The 17188-nt window shown below is 42.3% G+C and overlaps 1 protein-coding gene across 7 annotated transcripts in view; it reads left to right on the top strand.

Moving 5' to 3' along the window:
• Nucleotides 1-17188, top strand: part of enox2 (ecto-NOX disulfide-thiol exchanger 2) — a 190503-nt gene that overhangs the window by 141631 nt on the left and 31684 nt on the right. For 6 of the 7 annotated variants that reach the window (XM_030395828.1, XM_030395827.1, XM_030395826.1 and 3 more), the window contains 2 exons: nt 4073-4228; nt 13426-13632. In XM_030395828.1, coding sequence (XP_030251688.1) covers nt 4073-4228; nt 13426-13632 — 363 coding nt within the window. The remainder of the gene's footprint in view (nt 1-4072; nt 4229-13425; nt 13633-17188) is intronic. The other variant, XM_030395829.1, reaches the window with a different exon arrangement.

The raw sequence follows: 17188 nt of genomic DNA, 5'->3' as shown, positions 1-17188 counted from the left end.
AGCTCTTATCATGGCTGACACTTCTGGATCATAGAAACCTCCTTTGTCCAAACGCGACTATGCGACCACAAGCTTGTTACCATTTCTTTCCTTTTCTACAGGTGGAGCAGGTTGGCAGGGTGACCTGACCGCACTGCTCCCTCTTGTGGAGAATCTGCACTCTAATAATACTTTAAACTCTAAACAAATGATAGACAAAGGATGCATCATACCTCGCTGACATTAGTAAGGCTCCTGACTGTGTAGTGCTGCTACCATTCGAATCTGCTTTCTTGGAGTTTAGTTTAGTTTATTTATTTGAGATGGACATAACTTGATATGTTTTCTTGCCATCACTATAACATTCGTGTCTAACGTCAAATTTAAGAGACAAAACAGCCAGTAACATTAGCTCCTCCTTAAGTTAAGAAGTTATCCCATCTCTCAAAATGATGCGCAGTGCCACAGCTTATCTACAGAAGACTTTATACCTGCTGAGGAGGAAGAAGCATGACCATCTATGCATTTAGAAATAACCTTTTATGTTGAAATAGCTCATGAAGCTTTTGCAGCTGAACAAATTATGTTTCCTCAAGATTTGGCAATGGCGCCATCTCATTTGCTTTTCCCCCCCACCATTTTTATTTCGTGGTTATATAGTGATATGAGAGGTTTTATGACTGATTGTACTAAAAGACATCCATAACTTTAAGAGATGTTATCCTCTTAAAGCTGCAGCTGTGAGAGGCAGCAGTGATGGAGAAAGTGGGTTTTTATTTTCTGCCAGGGTCCAAAACTACCAGTTTAATGTTTCTGATAAATATTTAAACGGCATAGAAAAAATGTAAATCTGGAACATGAGAGCAAATCCATCGTATAACTGCACAAATACGTACATTAGATGAAGTGCGTCAGTGTGATGTCCGCGTTCGTCAGCGCCTGCTTGCATCATACGTCGTAATGAAAGAGGGAGGAAATAATAGTATGTAATAGAGATGAAACATGATACGAGAACGAGAAGTCTGGTGGAGCTGGGAATCCCTGGGAATAAATAAATAAACCCCTTTATTACACACGGCTCTGCTACATGCTTGCTGCAGGTCTCGGGCTCTTAGTGGACGAGGATAAATACATTGGCGCACACACACGCACACACACACACACACACACACACACACACACACCCTCCAGAGGGAACACGAGCAGCGCTGCAACAAAATTGGACCAGCCATGCCCTGATGTAACCAGATCGCTTCCTTCATATGAGCTGAAATCTAGTTTGCCTGCCATCATTGTAACAACATATGAACTCATTAAGGGTGTTTTCTAATTTTGCCACCGGAACAAAGGAGCCTCGGCCTGACAGAAAATGAAATATAATTTGCAGTAATATTATTTCCAAGATATCCCTCCCAGTGTTTTCCTCGGCGGTGCCACCTCCCACAGCACCGAGTTTTAAGTCTCGCCGTATATATTTTGCTTCCTCTGTCTTTTTATCCGATGCAAAGTGTTTGGCATTCAGGTTGGTTATTGCAGCAGCCTCCCCATCTTCCATCCACACTTTCTTATCTTCACTCCCGCTATCCGTCTTCTTTTCCGTCACCTTAACGCTCGGGAGGAGCAATCAATCGCCTGGCAACTAGGGTCCTTCTTATCACCTGTTTCTCTCCAGTCTGACACCTGGTTAGAGACTGATGGTGAGGTCATCAATAGACGTATAGTTTCCATCCATTTTCCCTTTAACGTGGTCCACCTGGCTCGTGTGTTTTCTTCCATCTATGCGGCCTTCTGTTTTCTCTTTCCCCATTTTTGTCCTTCAGCCAGTTTTATCAGACCAACGTCTTTATTACACCCTCTCTGGCTCCAGGGAGCTATTCTGAGTCTTCTGTAATGTGCATATTTCTTTATTCTCCTTCGCCGAGCGTCATCCGATTCATCCATTTTCTCCTTTACAGCAGATTTAGAGGGAAGCATTTACAAGAAAATGTAGTATCTATTTCCAGTTAATGGCGTATACTGTAGAACTGCAAATATTATTTATCCTTCAGTGGATGTATTGCTGTCGAAGATCAAATTAGTCAGGATTGTAATGGAACCCACATAATGTCTGCTGCTGCTATTCTCTGTTAGAGGGTGATGTTGCCATGAACTACAAGTGAATCACTAATACACATAATATTATTTTATCATGCTTATTTCCACGATCACAGAGTATTATTAGACTTTCTTATAACCTTTGACTGTGATTATTTACAGCAGTAACGAGTAGGTTGCTATAGATTTACTTGGCACTGCTGCTGCTCCAGCTAACATGTGCTAATTGGTAACACGTCACTGATAAGTTGTTGAGGAGTTGTTGCTCTTGCCTGCTGAAGAGGCAGGGAGCTTGTGATGGACTGAATAGCGAGAGGATGGTGACGACGCCACTGTCATGAAGAGTAAGATCATGAAACTAAGATGGCACCATCAAATTTTACCCACTTATACCGTCTACCTAAATACGCCTGAGAAATTAACAAAAATAATTTAAAAAACCACAATCTTGTTGACGAATATAATCTGGGCCGAAACTCATTTTCCATCCAAGATTAGCAGGAACCTGTTCAGTTAATTTTGAATTTACTGCTGACAAACTAAACAACCACATGATTTCACATGTCTCCGTAGTTCAAATCAACTGCCAGTTGTCGACCAGAAAGTGAATGTTGTTGTTGCGCTGCATCACAGTGATTCGTGGCCAGCTTGGTCAGCAGTAAGCTGATCAAAGAGAATGACACAGCTGTAAGAAAGGCTACAGATAATACTCCAACAAGGTCATTTGGGAAATAGATAAAAAAGATGCTTGTGGTTGACATAGAAACTGAATGTTCAACTCTAACCAGCTGGTCCCGGAATAGCCACAGTTTTATGAATAAAAACAATTATGCAATGAAAACCTATTACCAAATAGAGACTAACGCACAGTACAAATCGGTTATTATGAAAGTGTTGAATAGCATTTCACTGTTCTGTGCACATTGAAAATCGAGGTGAGAAAAGCTACAGAAGCCTGATTAAATACTCTCCCTCGCCTTTTGACACCTGACAACTATTTAATCGTGACGCCAATCCACACCACAGCTCTGCTACATATGAAGCTTCTAAAATAAAACTTTTCCTGGAGGGTTTTTTAATTCAGTCTATTTTTACCGAGCTTGTGGTTGGAGGGTTTCTAAAACGCAATCCAGATCAACACGCTGCAACATGCAACCTTGATAACAGACACGTGGTTAATCAACACCTCCGACAGTGTCGATCTAAATCGAACAAGTATATCACGGTTAAGGTAGAATATATGGCTGATACTCTTCATTATGTTGCTACTTTACTGATGCATTTTAATGATACTTATTATATCATCTGGGTGTTGCAGGCAGCAAAAACACCTTCTGTAATATTTAGCCGGTGTGTCAGTTTGATTTTGTTACACGTCTCATATATTACAGCATGTGTATAATCTCTAGCGAAGGATTTGTTTAAGCGAGCATCGCTCCCGCATGCACATACACAGGTGCATAAACATCACACGCCCTGCGGCATAATTGTCAACTCCAAATCCTCTGCAGGTGATGTTGAGGCACATACTGGAGGGCAGCTTCATTTCCATTTCAAAAAGCTCCATACCGGGGCGCATGTGCACATAAAAGCACACGTGTTGGCTGTGGATGCCGGTGCTGCGGAGTGAATCGATATTGTAAATAAAGCTTTTCCCTCAGGTTGGTTTTGAACCCAACTCTTTACATTATCCATAAGGTTATCGTTCAAACAGCAGGAGTGACAGAGAGAGTGGCCCGCTAAAAACTTCTTAAAATATGCATGTTGTTTACGAGATGATTTATTCATGAATGGATGTGTATTCCATTATGTGTAGGCTGCTTGCGTGTCACTCTCGTTGATGGAAGAATCACTCTGGGAATAGGTGCACAACATGAAACTATGGGCCGTAGTGAAACCCGACCAAAGGTTATCTTGTGGAAAACAAGTCTGTGTTTAAACGTTGCTGTGTAGGAGTTCTTTTCCATGACTCTCATTCTTATTTCTCTCCTGCCTCCAGATTTTGATCCAAACCTCGGCATGATGGCTGGAATTACCCCCTTGAATCCAATGATGCCCGGCCTCAGTATGGTGCCCGCCCCCCTCTCCCAGGATGTGCCACTTGTTAAGGAGATCATCCACTGCAAGAGCTGCACCCTGTTTCCCCCCAACCCCAGTAAGTCATAATATGCTAATCATGTACTGTGAGCCCACGCGCTGCAGACAAACCACAAATTATCCCGGGGTCTGAGTAAGTTGTTGTTTCAAAAGCATCTCAGAGCCTTCCCTCAGCAGATGGAGTTGCTCAGTTGCCATGGAAAGGATTTAGGTGCTCTCAGGTCTGTCGGTTTTCAAGTCATCTTGGGTATGTAATTTGGGTCGCATGATATTATGAGGGCAACAACTACCTTTTCAATTAAGCTGCAAGTTTAACCAATTAATAACTGATTGGGATTTTTCACTATTTCCTGAGGTGACATCTTTGAATTCAGATACCCGCTGTACAATAGGGCTGCAAGACACAATTATGTCGATTAGTCATGTTGTGGATTATTCTTCCAATTCATCAGTCGGTTGTTTGATCTATAAAATGTCAGAAAATGGTGAAAAAACTTGATTGCTTTGTCCACAACCCAACGATATTCAGTTTGAGATATTCAGAAGAGTAAAGAAACAAAAAAAATGCTCACAGTTTAATGAGCAGGAATCAGAATTTTGTTATCAATCAATTGATAATCACAGGTCTAACATACTATCGTAGAAGTCCAAGAAAACCATCTGCTAGCGATTTTAAATGTTAAATGTTTACTTCCATTTTCTTTTGATCAGCTAAAATATATACAAATTTCAATTATTACCTGAATTAACTGAGAAACAAGTTTGTTGATCCTTTGAATCCTTTGAGTAAAAAGCAAGAAAAAAATGAATACGTGGCAAACGAGTGTGGTTGCTGCTGAAGTCATACATATTTGTTTAGATTTTTGACTCTGTGAACAGTCTAGGTATTTTTTTTTTATGTCAGAACACAGAATCTTCATATACATTTTGTTCTGACTTGGTTATTATCAGTCAATAATGCCAGAGTAAAGAGCTGATCATCTGTGTTGTTCCTTTTCCACTCTTCTTTCTACCTCCTCTTCCGGCCCAACCGTTAACGTGATCACCGCGTGCCGTATCTAAATTCACACAACAAACTTTCCCAGTCGCTTTACGTAATCCGACTAGAGACGCGCTGCACAAGCGGTTGTTTACATTTTCTCTCGTCTGCCATCCAATTATCTGGAGTTAGAAAAGAGGTAGCGGAGTGGGGGGGGGGGGGGGGGCCGGGCGCTTTGCTTGATCCCACCTTCGCTTTTCAGATTTCCTGCTACGGGAAAAAAAGTTTCTGTGTGGGAACTTTATTCAAACAAGTCTAACAAGTCATCTTCAAGGTGAACTAAAACAAAAAAGCCTCCCCGCTGCCGTCACAGCTTGGGAGTTTACAATCCTTTCACAAAACAAAACCCACACTCGCGTCGTCTCTTAGGTAAATAGCGTTCGTTCACCGCAGTGGTGCTTGTTTATCCGCTGTGTGTATCATGGCTCACAATAAACTATCACAGCGTGGTGAGCTGGGAAGAGCTGATTAAAAGCGTGATATCTTGCTAGTTAGTTGTCAGTGTGGGGAAGTGAACTAGGTGCTCTATGCACACACACACACCCCGAGGCTGTGTGTGAGTTCAGCATCGTCTAGCATTTACAAAACAACATTGAAGCCCGTCACAATTACTCTACAATTCAAATGCAGCTTTTCTCTGTGTTGCTTGTGGCCCGGATACATAAACAGCCTAACGTGTTGTCTAAGAATATGTGTGCCCCAAAATCCGAAGCCGTTTTAACCTGATTCATGCGTGGACACAACACTTTATTGTGGACCCATGTCATTATCACACTTATCTTTCTACTCTCTTTCTACTCTCCTTTGTACTCGGTCCCAGTTACTCTTCAGTCGCCTTTTTGATCCCCATCTCTGCCTAAGATCTTCTCGCCTGTCACCTATTTCGGTCCCCACAGAAAGAAGTTAATCTCTTAGCCAAGTATTGTGAATAGGCAGACATCTCAAGGAAAGCTGCCTGGCCTTGATTCTTCTCATGAAAGTCAAGTAACTCTGTAAGATTCAGCTCTACATTGTACACTTAAGCTACTAAACCCTGGGAGTTGTGTTGTTGGGGCCAGCAGCTCCTGGTGCCGTGTCTAAAGACAAATTGGTCCCAGGCGAGGGGCCGACTTAAAGCAAATCAAAGACTTATACGGATCGGTGTATTTTGCAAGATTGTGGATTGTATCACAATCAGTCTGTTCGTGATTAAATAGACTTCTAGATTCTTATCGGGCGATGACCACCAGCATGTACTGTACTGTGGCGGTTTGCAGCTTAATGTAAAAAAAAATGTCGATGAGGGTTGCAACCAAACGAGGTGAAGAGGGAGAATGAGATCCGAACACTCGATGGTTTAAAATATGGACAGAGCTGATGACGGTGGGTTTGCTTTCGGGTATTGCTACCTTGTGATTGACGAATCGCTAATACTGCAATTCCATTCCTTATATGTCTGGCTACCAAAAAAAAACAAGATGGCAAGGATAGGACCATAATGCCTTTTAATGCCACTTAGCCGCCATATTGGCATCTCCCTCGGGCAGACATGTTAGGGGCCTGGTCTTGTTAGCCTATCTAAATTAATTAGGCAGAAAAGAATAGGGAGAGATGCATAACTTCTTGAACTTTCAGTGCCCACTGAGACATAAAAAAACAAACTAATGTAAGGTTTAAAATGCCCTTTCTTCAACGATTAGGTTTCACAACACCACCTTTATTTAGGACATCCCATCAGAGCCTTTGAACAAATAGGAGTTTAATGACTTATGTGACTCATAACCCCGCCTTTCTTGGTAAACATGTGCATTCGCATGACGTCCTCCTCTTCCATGCCTATTAAAAGTCCATCTACAGCCACACCAAACTAAATGAGTGAACAGTGCACTGGCATCAGTGCAACAACACAGTTTTCTGATGTGTTTACTGGTTTGTGGCTACAATTAAGTAGATGATTGGTTTCTGTGGGGAAGAGGTGAGATACGTGTCATACAACCACCATCTCTGGCATTACAGACTTTTCTATTCAGCATGCCGTAAGTGGTTTGTTTCCTCTCTTTAAATGTCTCTGCCTAACTCGAGTGGTTGACATCACAGCAGGTATACACATCCAGACAGGTGAATTGATGTGTGAGCTGAGCCTCAAGGCAAAATGTCCTACTCCTCCAGTAGGTGTACAGTGGAAATTGAGGTTGCAATCACCCAGAATTGGTTTGCCTTCCTGATGTCTGGGCTCATCCTCCGGGACAGGTTCAGGAGCTTAGTCTTGCAGAAGTTTGGAACTTGGAACCAGAGTAGAACTGCTGGTACTTGGCATTGAAGGGAGGCACGTGCAGCTTGAAGGAGACACTGGGTCTGACCCAATAAATGCTGAATGGTTTATATATTCCACCTAGACTGAAAGTGCCTCCGGATCCCCCTCAAGGCACTGAAGGACATGGCTGCAGAGAAGGACATCTGGGATATGTCTGGAAACCTCTGCCGTCAGGCAGTGGAAAATTGATAGATGGGTGGAATACCTTATTGTGTATTTTCCAGCCAGGGGAACAACACTTACACAATCTCTTCATGAAACAGGCACATGTCACCAATTTCTGTCTGAAATTTCTTGCAGTTTGACAAGTTATTTGTTCAAAAAAAATAATAATCTGCCAGGCCCATCACATCAAAAAAGGTCAAATGTGTTTAAAGTAAGCGTTATTGTTGAGGCAAGTTACAACAGCTGTCTGACTGAAGCTGTGTCTGCTCCCCGTCAGATAAGGCTGAGGGGGGGGGAATGAGAGAACAGTGGTGACGGAGGTGAATCATTATTTCACGCGGTGTGTTGTTGTGAGGATAAATATTATTAAGAGATTAAGAACACGTGATGTGAAATAAATGTTCATGTTATCCTCTACGTGGAGTTAGAATGCGAGTGAATATGATGAGTAACCCTCAGAGAACCGGTTTGCAGAAGTGTTGCTGCGAACCTGCAGATGGTTTGAGTGGTTACGCAGTGCGAGAGGAGCAAAAAGGGAATCAAGCACTGATCCGTTCAGACTTGTTGCAAATGTAAAGGTTTGCCCATGGTGTCCATCACAAGTAGTCATTACCCTCGAAGTCACACACACACTCGAGCAGCATCCCCTCTCGCTGACCTGTAACTGAGCGGCAACAGACTGTCGCCTGACCTTTACCATCAGTGTGCGTCCTCATCAAGCTCTTTTCTTCTCGTCGCAACCCTCCACATTCAGCCTTAACACATATTTCACCTTCTCCTCCTCCCCGCTCGCCCACTTCATCTGAAACGGTGGCGGCGCCTTTTTCTTTCTAAATGGTTTCAGAAACTCTGCGCTCGACCTTTGGACCCGTGGACTCACTTTGACAATCAAATTTAAAATCAAACTCTCATTTCGTCCGTCTCTTGCTCTTTCGAACTTCTGAAGGCAGTCGGGGAGAGATATTTCATATTAAGGAGAGATGAAATGTGTCCTTTTGAGCTCCGGGGATTCTAGTAGTGTGTGGAGAGATTTTATATATTCACAGATATACACACTCGGCTCAAATGAAGACGGATGTCGCAGGACGTTGCGATCAGTTTGTTTCGGTTGTCTCGCTGCTGATAAAGATATCTGCAGGGCTGCCCTTGAGTAAAATAAATAGTTTTCATCTCAGTCGTCAGTTAATTATAATTTTTTTAATTGAAAATCTTTATTCTCTCAGTATTATCGTGTCTCAGTAAATCAGTGCAGTCATGCCGAGGGTCAGCGTGTGAATCTTTGGTCTTAATGTGATGCCATGGGTGTTTGTTCAGTCTTCCCAGTAATAAGTAATAACTTTAAAAACAGTTTTTAACTGATTAAAAGACAGAAAAAGCACTAATCTAAATTCCTCATTCAACCAAGACTCAATGAGAACCTGAAAAATCCCAGTAATAGACGAGGAAGTACCGGCGGTGTGTTTACAGACAATGCTATCTGTTTCTCTGTGATGAATCCTCATGCGAGCAGGTCCACGCCTGCTGTTTGTTCATGTGTGACGTGAATGAACTAAATACGTTTACCAGCTTGTGTAAATGCACTTTATCTTGTGAGTAACAGTCCTGCGAGAGTTGAAGCCTCCTCCCCGTGGCAGCCCCGCGGGCCATAAAAAGGTGTTTAGCCAGTCGAAGTGATGGATGGTGATGACCTGTTGTTAGTGTAGCAGACCAGTGGGTGGCCACGCAGGCAGCAGGCCTGTGGGACGGAGCTGGACTGAGAATCAGCCGTGTGTTCGCTTTACAGAAGCTTCTGTATTTATCCAAAATAACATGTCAGAATGAAAACACATCAACCGGCTTATTAGTCAGCCAGTGAGTCGTTAAAGCTCCAGATTCCGTTTGCTGATTCACTAAGAGTCAAAATCAATAACCAAGTGTCCAGAAAAATGGAAATTCTTGCCCATTATAAATCAATCTAATACACCGGATTCAATTCTGTGGCAATTTTTTTGAGGTAGTTTTTGAATTTGAATGCATTGTAGTGTTCAGCAGCACGCCTAAATGAAAAGTATTTCTGACACATTGTAGGTAATACTTAGTAATAAACTCAAAAAAATGACAGTTATAAAAACTAAAAGGTAATGACATCTGGAGGAGCTGCCGGCTGCTGCATGTTCATGTGCCATGTTCATGTTACAACAAAAATTGACAATATTTTCAATTATCTTCAAATATAAAGTGGTTTCAAACACTTCAAATACATTGTCTTCGTAACCTGTTATTAATGTGGTTTCTCCGGCGTCCTCTCAGAGAAACTTTCTGTATTTTAAGATCGTCTGCCTTGAAGTGTCCATCTCACAATTACTCCACGGGGCGCACAAATCGTGTTAGAATTTGGGCAAAAAATTAGATTTTACAATCTGTCTGGCAGCGGCACTCACACGTTATGATTTCCGCAGTGAATCCTGCCAAAGCTGCTCCCTCCATCCTCTCGCTGTCTTCTCTCTGCCGCAGGTTCACCTTGCTTTTTGTTTGCATAATTAATACAATCACCGGGACTGTCATATATATTGTATGATATCATGTATTTATTCAATCAGGCCACCGTGAGTAGTTCATCAGCATGTTGTGCACGGTGCATTTGCATGAAAGCGTCCTAATGTGCTGAACAGTCGGGTTCAGTAGCGCAGCAGGTAGCAGAGAAGGTAGCATATTTATATGCAAAAACAGTTGTTGGCGCCAAACAAATGATCCGACTGCAGCCAAAATATCCCAAAGTTTCCTCTACAAAACAAATTTTATTTAATTTGCAAGATGACATATTGTGTTCCTGCTGCACTGCACCTGTTCTCCTCTCTTTGTCCTCGCTGCTCTCCCCATCATCACCATCGCCACCGTCAGCTACTTACGGACCAAAAAGGTCAGTTAATTTGGAAGTCTTTGTTGCTCCTGCCAACACAGATTTTTCTTGCTACCGCAAGCTTTTTCGGCACCTCCTCTGCTTCATCTTTCCATCTTAACTCAGAACTAGTTTGATCTGCCAACTATGGAGGTCAAGGACCGAAACTTCAATGTTTTGCTTTACCGGTCGCATTCAAAGGAAAGAGGAGGCAGAGGGAAGGGTAAGCAGTGGTGGCTGGTGTCTGTCTGAGAAGTTAAAAGAGAGAGACCACGCTGGCTTGGACTCAGAGACTGAAAGTTTTTTTTTGCAACTCTTCAGAGTACTTCATGAGAGTACAAGGAGTTCTGGCAGCAGGGGGATTATGAGCTGATAAATCTTTTTAGCCAGGAGAAGACTCCGACTTTGGATCGTTGTGTTTTCACTGCTGACATCCCATAAATATTTTTCTTTTTGTAGAATACGTATTCCAGTAGGACGGTTGTTTTATTTACTCTCACACTGTTAGGAGGCATCCTTAATAGGCGCCCTAACGACAGCTGGCTCTACCGAATGTGAAGCAGCGATAGCAACTCAGTTCTGATGTCCTCCCAAATTGCGGCGCTGCTTACTTAGTCGTGTAGGAGTCCAGCCATCCTGCTGAAAAACAAGTTGTTTGTGCTGTGTTTTATTCTTTCTTCACCACCAAGATCTTGATCTTGAGCTGCAATCGAAGGTTGGAGCGAAAAAGAAGAAGCTGTAAATTTATCATGACCTGTACATGTCCTTTTTTATATACTGTAGGTTCTTGTGCATGTAAAGATCTAACCGTTAAAAGGTCAAAGTCTGCACCAACAGAAGCTCATCTCTCCCACAGAAAACACTGCTCCTGAAACGCCTCATCAGTCGTCCTCCCTGCCTTTTCATTCTGTGACTTTGTGACATCACACCTCGTCACAGAGTCACACATTTACATAATTTGTTCCTAGCTGCTGATTTGTCACGTAAGAATTGATATTGCACATCTGCTCTGTTGTTGTTTGTGGTGCCCGGTCAGGCCTGTGCGAGCGGACCAATCAGAGGAGACGTTGTATGCAACAGGAAGGGCCTTAAAGAGACGGGAGCGTTGCAGATTAAAGTGCTGCAGCAGTGGAGATGATGAGAAAATGTATGCGTTATTTGAGCATTAAAACTTGATACCCTATTCTAGCAGTAACCCAAAATGAAATGATGATGAACCTGAAAATTAGCATAATATGTCTCCTTTAAACAAGGAGGATTTGGTTCCCGAGTTAGTTCTTCTTTCCCTAACAGACTTTAGCTGAGAGTTGGCAGAGGGTGCTCAGGCTTTTCAAATGTTTGTTTTGGCTAATAGGAGGATAAAGACGGGAACCAGAAGGCAAAAATCTGTTGCACAACTGTTTGTTATACAGAACAGACTTCTCTGCTGATTACCAGTGGTTTTGCCGCAGGAAGGTTTTTTCAGTTTGACAGGCTTGAAATCTGTTTGATTACACGTAAATTAGAGCCCGAGATATCTGAATTACTCCACATGGCGCCGATCAACCAGGCCCCTTATGATGCACGTCAGGTATCCAACCAAGTTCAGCCCCAGTTCATTTCAGAGTATCGATATCTTCAGGGGCTGGAGCATCAGTAACTCTGATTGCACGGCCTTTCTAGCAGACATCCGGAAATATAGCGTTCTCAGCGTTCCACTGATTAGCTGGTGCGCTCCTCATAGACCCAGCTAATCACATTCATCATGGATGAGAAGCTTGATCTATTGGAGATTAGATCAGTCAACACTCATCTGTGTTGAATAAGTGATTTCTGCAGTGCAGGGGACCTTCCACATGAGAGGATTCGCAATCACTCGGTGGCCAAAAAGGATTTCATTTTCATGCATGGAATGGTTAGATATTAACATTTATCTAACAAAAAATGATCTGAGCATATTGCTCCACGTTATCATTATTCATGCATTAAGCTTTATCCTTTTTTTAGGGTCATAAGTGCTATGTTTTAAATATGACTAAATTGAACTCTGCCAGCGCACCGCTCCTGAATGTGGTCGAATGTTGTTCGTTCTTCATCCTGTTTAAATGTTGATGTGACCGACCTGGCCCTTATTCCTCTCAGTGTGGATGTGGAGTGCGACCTCAGATCGGTTCGTGGGATTTATTTGTCATTTATGCCTTCTGGATGTAATGTATTTGCTTTTGTTTTCCTTGGTTATTATGAGGGGATTTGATGCTTTGTCATGGCAGGCTCCTTGTGCGCCTGTTGCATATAATAAGGCTCAGTTTCTGTTTGTGTGGATGGCTTTCACTTCCATCATATCCTCGTCTGTATTTATAACTTGTATGCATGTTGGATATATTGATCCACCTGGTAGGCAGATTATTGACTGGCTTTTGTTACTTGTTGAACCTCCTGGAGTATGTTCCCATGTGGAATGTAGATGTTATTTTGGATTGACGCTACAAGTGAGCAGCTGCTCTTCATCTCTCTCTGTTCAGATTTTGTTATTTGGATTGTCTTTTATTGACTATACATTGAGGCATACACATATTTCTTTTTCAGTGAAAACAAACGAGAGGAAATCAAACCTGCTCCCCTGGTCTGCCCACATGATCTCACGCAGCGATGTAATCAAAACGCCATGTTCTTGCCATTGGATATATTGTTTTCAGCGTGTCAAAGAGCATAATTCATACTCAACATCAACAGGCTTCAGCGTTCAGGGACGGCTGAATCGTTTCTTGAGTTGTTTGCACGACCTCGACGTAAACGCGACCGCACGGAGTTTCATCATTCAGTTCTTCCCTGTCTTGGTTGGTTCACACACACACATATATAACGGTACGTTCTCTCTTCTGTCCCGCTGCTTTCGAACAGACCTTCCCCCTCCCGCCACAAGAGACCGCCCTCCAGGTTGTAAGACGGTGTTTGTCGGCGGTCTGCCAGAGAACGCCACCGAGCAGCTCATCATGGAGGTCTTCGGACAGTGTGGTGACATCACGGCCATACGCAAGAGCAAGAAGAACTTCTGCCATATCAGATTCGCAGAGGAGTTCACTGTGGACAAAGCTCTCTTCCTGTCCGGTGAGCTGTCTTCACTCTTTCTAATTGTCTGAGTGCTTCTTAGTCTAATATTTTAGTGTATTTTTGTCCATTTGGATAAATGACGAGCAAGAATACAGAGTCCCAATTCACTGTCCTCATAGTCACTCATGAACATGGAAACAAGTGGAGCTAAACATGCATTTTTGCACTAGAAAATAAATAAATGAATGTTTAACTTTAGCCAAATTTTCAAGAAGGCCCCAAAAAAGTTCATAAATGTTCTCCTATCTCAACGACGTTCATAACATGGCAGTTTTATAAGGGAGTCTGCGGAGGTCTTCTCATCTCTCACCTCTTCATCTCCTCGCTGTCTGACCTCGAGTACGTCGGTGTTCAAGGTTTGACGTCTTCTGCTAAAAGTCTGGTTCCTTGATTCAAAAGTTGGTACAAGCTCGTGTGCGTTAAAAATGTCAAGGTGCGTTTTAATTAGACATTTCTAATCTAACTCCCCCTCAGCTCTAAAGTGTGTTGTTGTTGTGTTGTTCTTGTTCCTACAGTCACTGTGTAGAACGGCGTTTGACACCAGAAGGCTGTTTTCACATTCATTGCTGCAAGAGTAAATTCTCTCTGCTCTTTGAAAATCCGTTTTTTTGAGAGAGCTTATTAGAAAGGATTTGTGACATCAATACTGAACTTAAACAAGTGTGACCTGGGAACTTGAAGCCTCCGTATACGCCGAGAAAAGGACTTTTTTAGTAAAGTACGAGACGTCTCCTGTGAAGAAGTTAAACTTTAGAAATGACACATATTTGCAGAGGCGTAGATCCAGGATTTTTTTAATGAGGGAGAGTGAGTTTTGAGAAGAAGGATTTTAATAAGATAATATAACTTTTTTTTGTGTAAAAACCACATCAGAAAGAGATTATTAGCCAAAGTACAGTGTTAAAACTTGTCCGGAGGGGATCTTTAAAATTGTATTACGTGCGCTGCTAACTGTGAATGAAAGCTAAAGATTTCACTGTTGAGACAAATTATTTCACAGTGTGCAGCTTAAATGTATCACTGTTGGATTCTGGGTAAATCGTGAAGCACATTTTGAATCACTGAAGCTCTGCCTTCTCCTCCATAGCAACGTACGCCGAGGCTCATGGGTATTGTATTATTTAGAGCCGTCCAACTTTCCAAACTTACTCAAAAAATATGATTTCACAGAAGGGGTAAATTATTTAAAACGCGTGGCCATACCGCAAACCTAAGTGATCAATGAATGATTCAGGATCATCCTTTTTTAACATGTGAAGAACATCATTAAAGGAACATTTTAAAATAGCAGATCAGAGGAAGGAGATTTATGAGAACCAGCAGCTTCTGCCTCTTAGTAACTCTGTTGGGTTGATGAGTTGATACGCTCACAATGTTTTAGAATAATGAGAGTTAGACTATAGAAGATATAGATAACTAATGAAGGTGTAATGTGTAAGATATGTCCAGAGTTTGACTTTAAAGGATGGTTATGCATTGTAATATTGCATAGAAGCCTACTGAAGGCAGCACTTTGACCCTCTAGAGGTGATAGTTCAAGAGTTCAGCCCCTCTTAGTTTCAACGGGAAGATGGGCATTACCAACGCTTCAAAAGCTGAAACAGATTTCATTCAGACTCAACAGATATGAAAATAAATCTTCAATTTACAGACTAAGACCATCTAAAACGAGTTGGTAGACCCACCTGGACCAATCAGGTCACTGATAAAGTCCCGATATTGTCTCAAAACTCAAATGAATCAGACAGCACACATATGTATAGGCTAAAGCTAACGTAGTCATAACAAGGTAAATATAATTATGCAATTGTGGTTGAAGGTTAACGACGTCCTCTAGCGCCATGGAATCAGAAACAAAATGCAGCATTAGATTTTAGTTTATCAGCATTAGTTTTTATTCTGATTTTGTCTGCCATGTTTTTTTCTACACACGCGCTGATCCACAGGTATGCAAAGGTTTTGTTCTGTGAAGCTTTTAAAGTAGTAAAAAAGCAGCTCTATTAACCAGCAGATGGTTTTTTTTTCTTTTCACTCATCTTGAGTTTTCACAGCAGCTTCTGGAACCCAAAGTCTTAAATCTCTATCTGCTCCTGCTGCTTTTTAAAAAAAACCATTTAACCCAGCAACCAATTCAGCATTATCCCCAGCATTATTAAGTGTGTGTTCATGCATTTCCAAGTGTGTGTGTGTGTGTGTGCGCGCGAATTAGTTTGAATGAGAGATCCCTGTGATTTCATCTGCCGCTATTCTTTCTGTGAGATGTGGGAGCTGAGGCCCATATATTAGCCAGATGACAGAGCTATGTAGTTTTCCCATAAATAATACCCCCCCCCCTCCCCGACAAACACACACACCCTATGCAAACACAGTACCCGGCAAACGACACACACTCCAGCAGCCCCGGCACCCTGAGACCTCCTCGTATGAAATATTGAAGTAGTGTGAGATTGGGAGCCTGAAGCAGAGAGAGCGGACTGAATTAGAAACCCCCGAACTCACCCTCTTTCTTTCTTTTTCCTGTTTGCGCTGCCATGTACAGTACTACCCACCCACCCCCCTTCTCTTATGATGAGTGTGTTGGGCCTGACAGTGAATCGCACCGGGGATCATTACTGTGTCCAGCTACACACACACGCACATATATATATATATATAAACACTCTTTCTGAGCATTTCACCCAATTAAATGAGAAAATGGGCATGATTTCACTTCAGCTCCGCAACCAGCCATTAGTGAAAATTGAGTAAGGAGGAGAGCGTGATGATAAGAGGGGAGTAGTGAGGTAATGAGGGATATTGTGGTCTTTCAGTGCCACTAGAGGAGTAATTGGCCTCCAGTCTCTCTCGTGTATTGACAAAACGACGCAGGCCTTCTGAACTCAGCAGAACCGTACAATTACAATATATATATCCTGAGATGATGAGGTCCAAACAAGTAACAAAAAAAAAAAGGCTCATAAAAGTTTAAAGAGAGAGGTAATAGAGAGCTTGCTCGGTGGTTTGTTATCTGTGGAGTCGTAAGTCTGTGGAAGTCAGTGGAAGGTGACTGGCCCAGAAAGAAACCCTGCAAGACGAACGCAGAGTGAAGCTCGTGTTTGTTGCTCTCCTGCTTCTTCTCTCCTCGTGTTGACTCAAATTCAGGCCTCCAGGCATGTTTTTCATTTGCATTAAAAGGAGTCCCATACTCCATTTTTTTTTTTCCGCCCCCGTATTCGTCTAGCAGATCTAACACTGGAGCGATTATCATATAGTACATTTACAAAATCGCTGAGAAATTAGCAGTGTTCGATAAAAGTGTGACCACCAGATCGCAGGAGGAAGCGTGAAGTCGGCAGCTGTTGGAAATGAGAGGCGTTCAGGCTTCATCGGTCTGAAGCCGACGAGGGACCTTTTGTCACATGTCATCCTCTTCTCTCTCCCTCCTTTGTGTCTCGTTGCTCTCTACTGTCAAATATCTAATGACAAGACTAAAAGGCTACGGCCATCTTTCCTGTGAGACGGAGGCGTCAAGCAAAAACATAGAAATATAGAAAACAAAATTAGATTTAGTCAA

This window comes from Sparus aurata, chromosome 18 (assembly GCF_900880675.1).
Source record: "Sparus aurata chromosome 18, fSpaAur1.1, whole genome shotgun sequence".
In the NCBI taxonomy this organism is placed as follows: Eukaryota; Metazoa; Chordata; class Actinopteri; order Spariformes; family Sparidae; genus Sparus; species Sparus aurata.
Note: the sequence above shows the minus strand (reverse complement) of the source record. Positions and strands in the feature narration are given on the sequence as shown.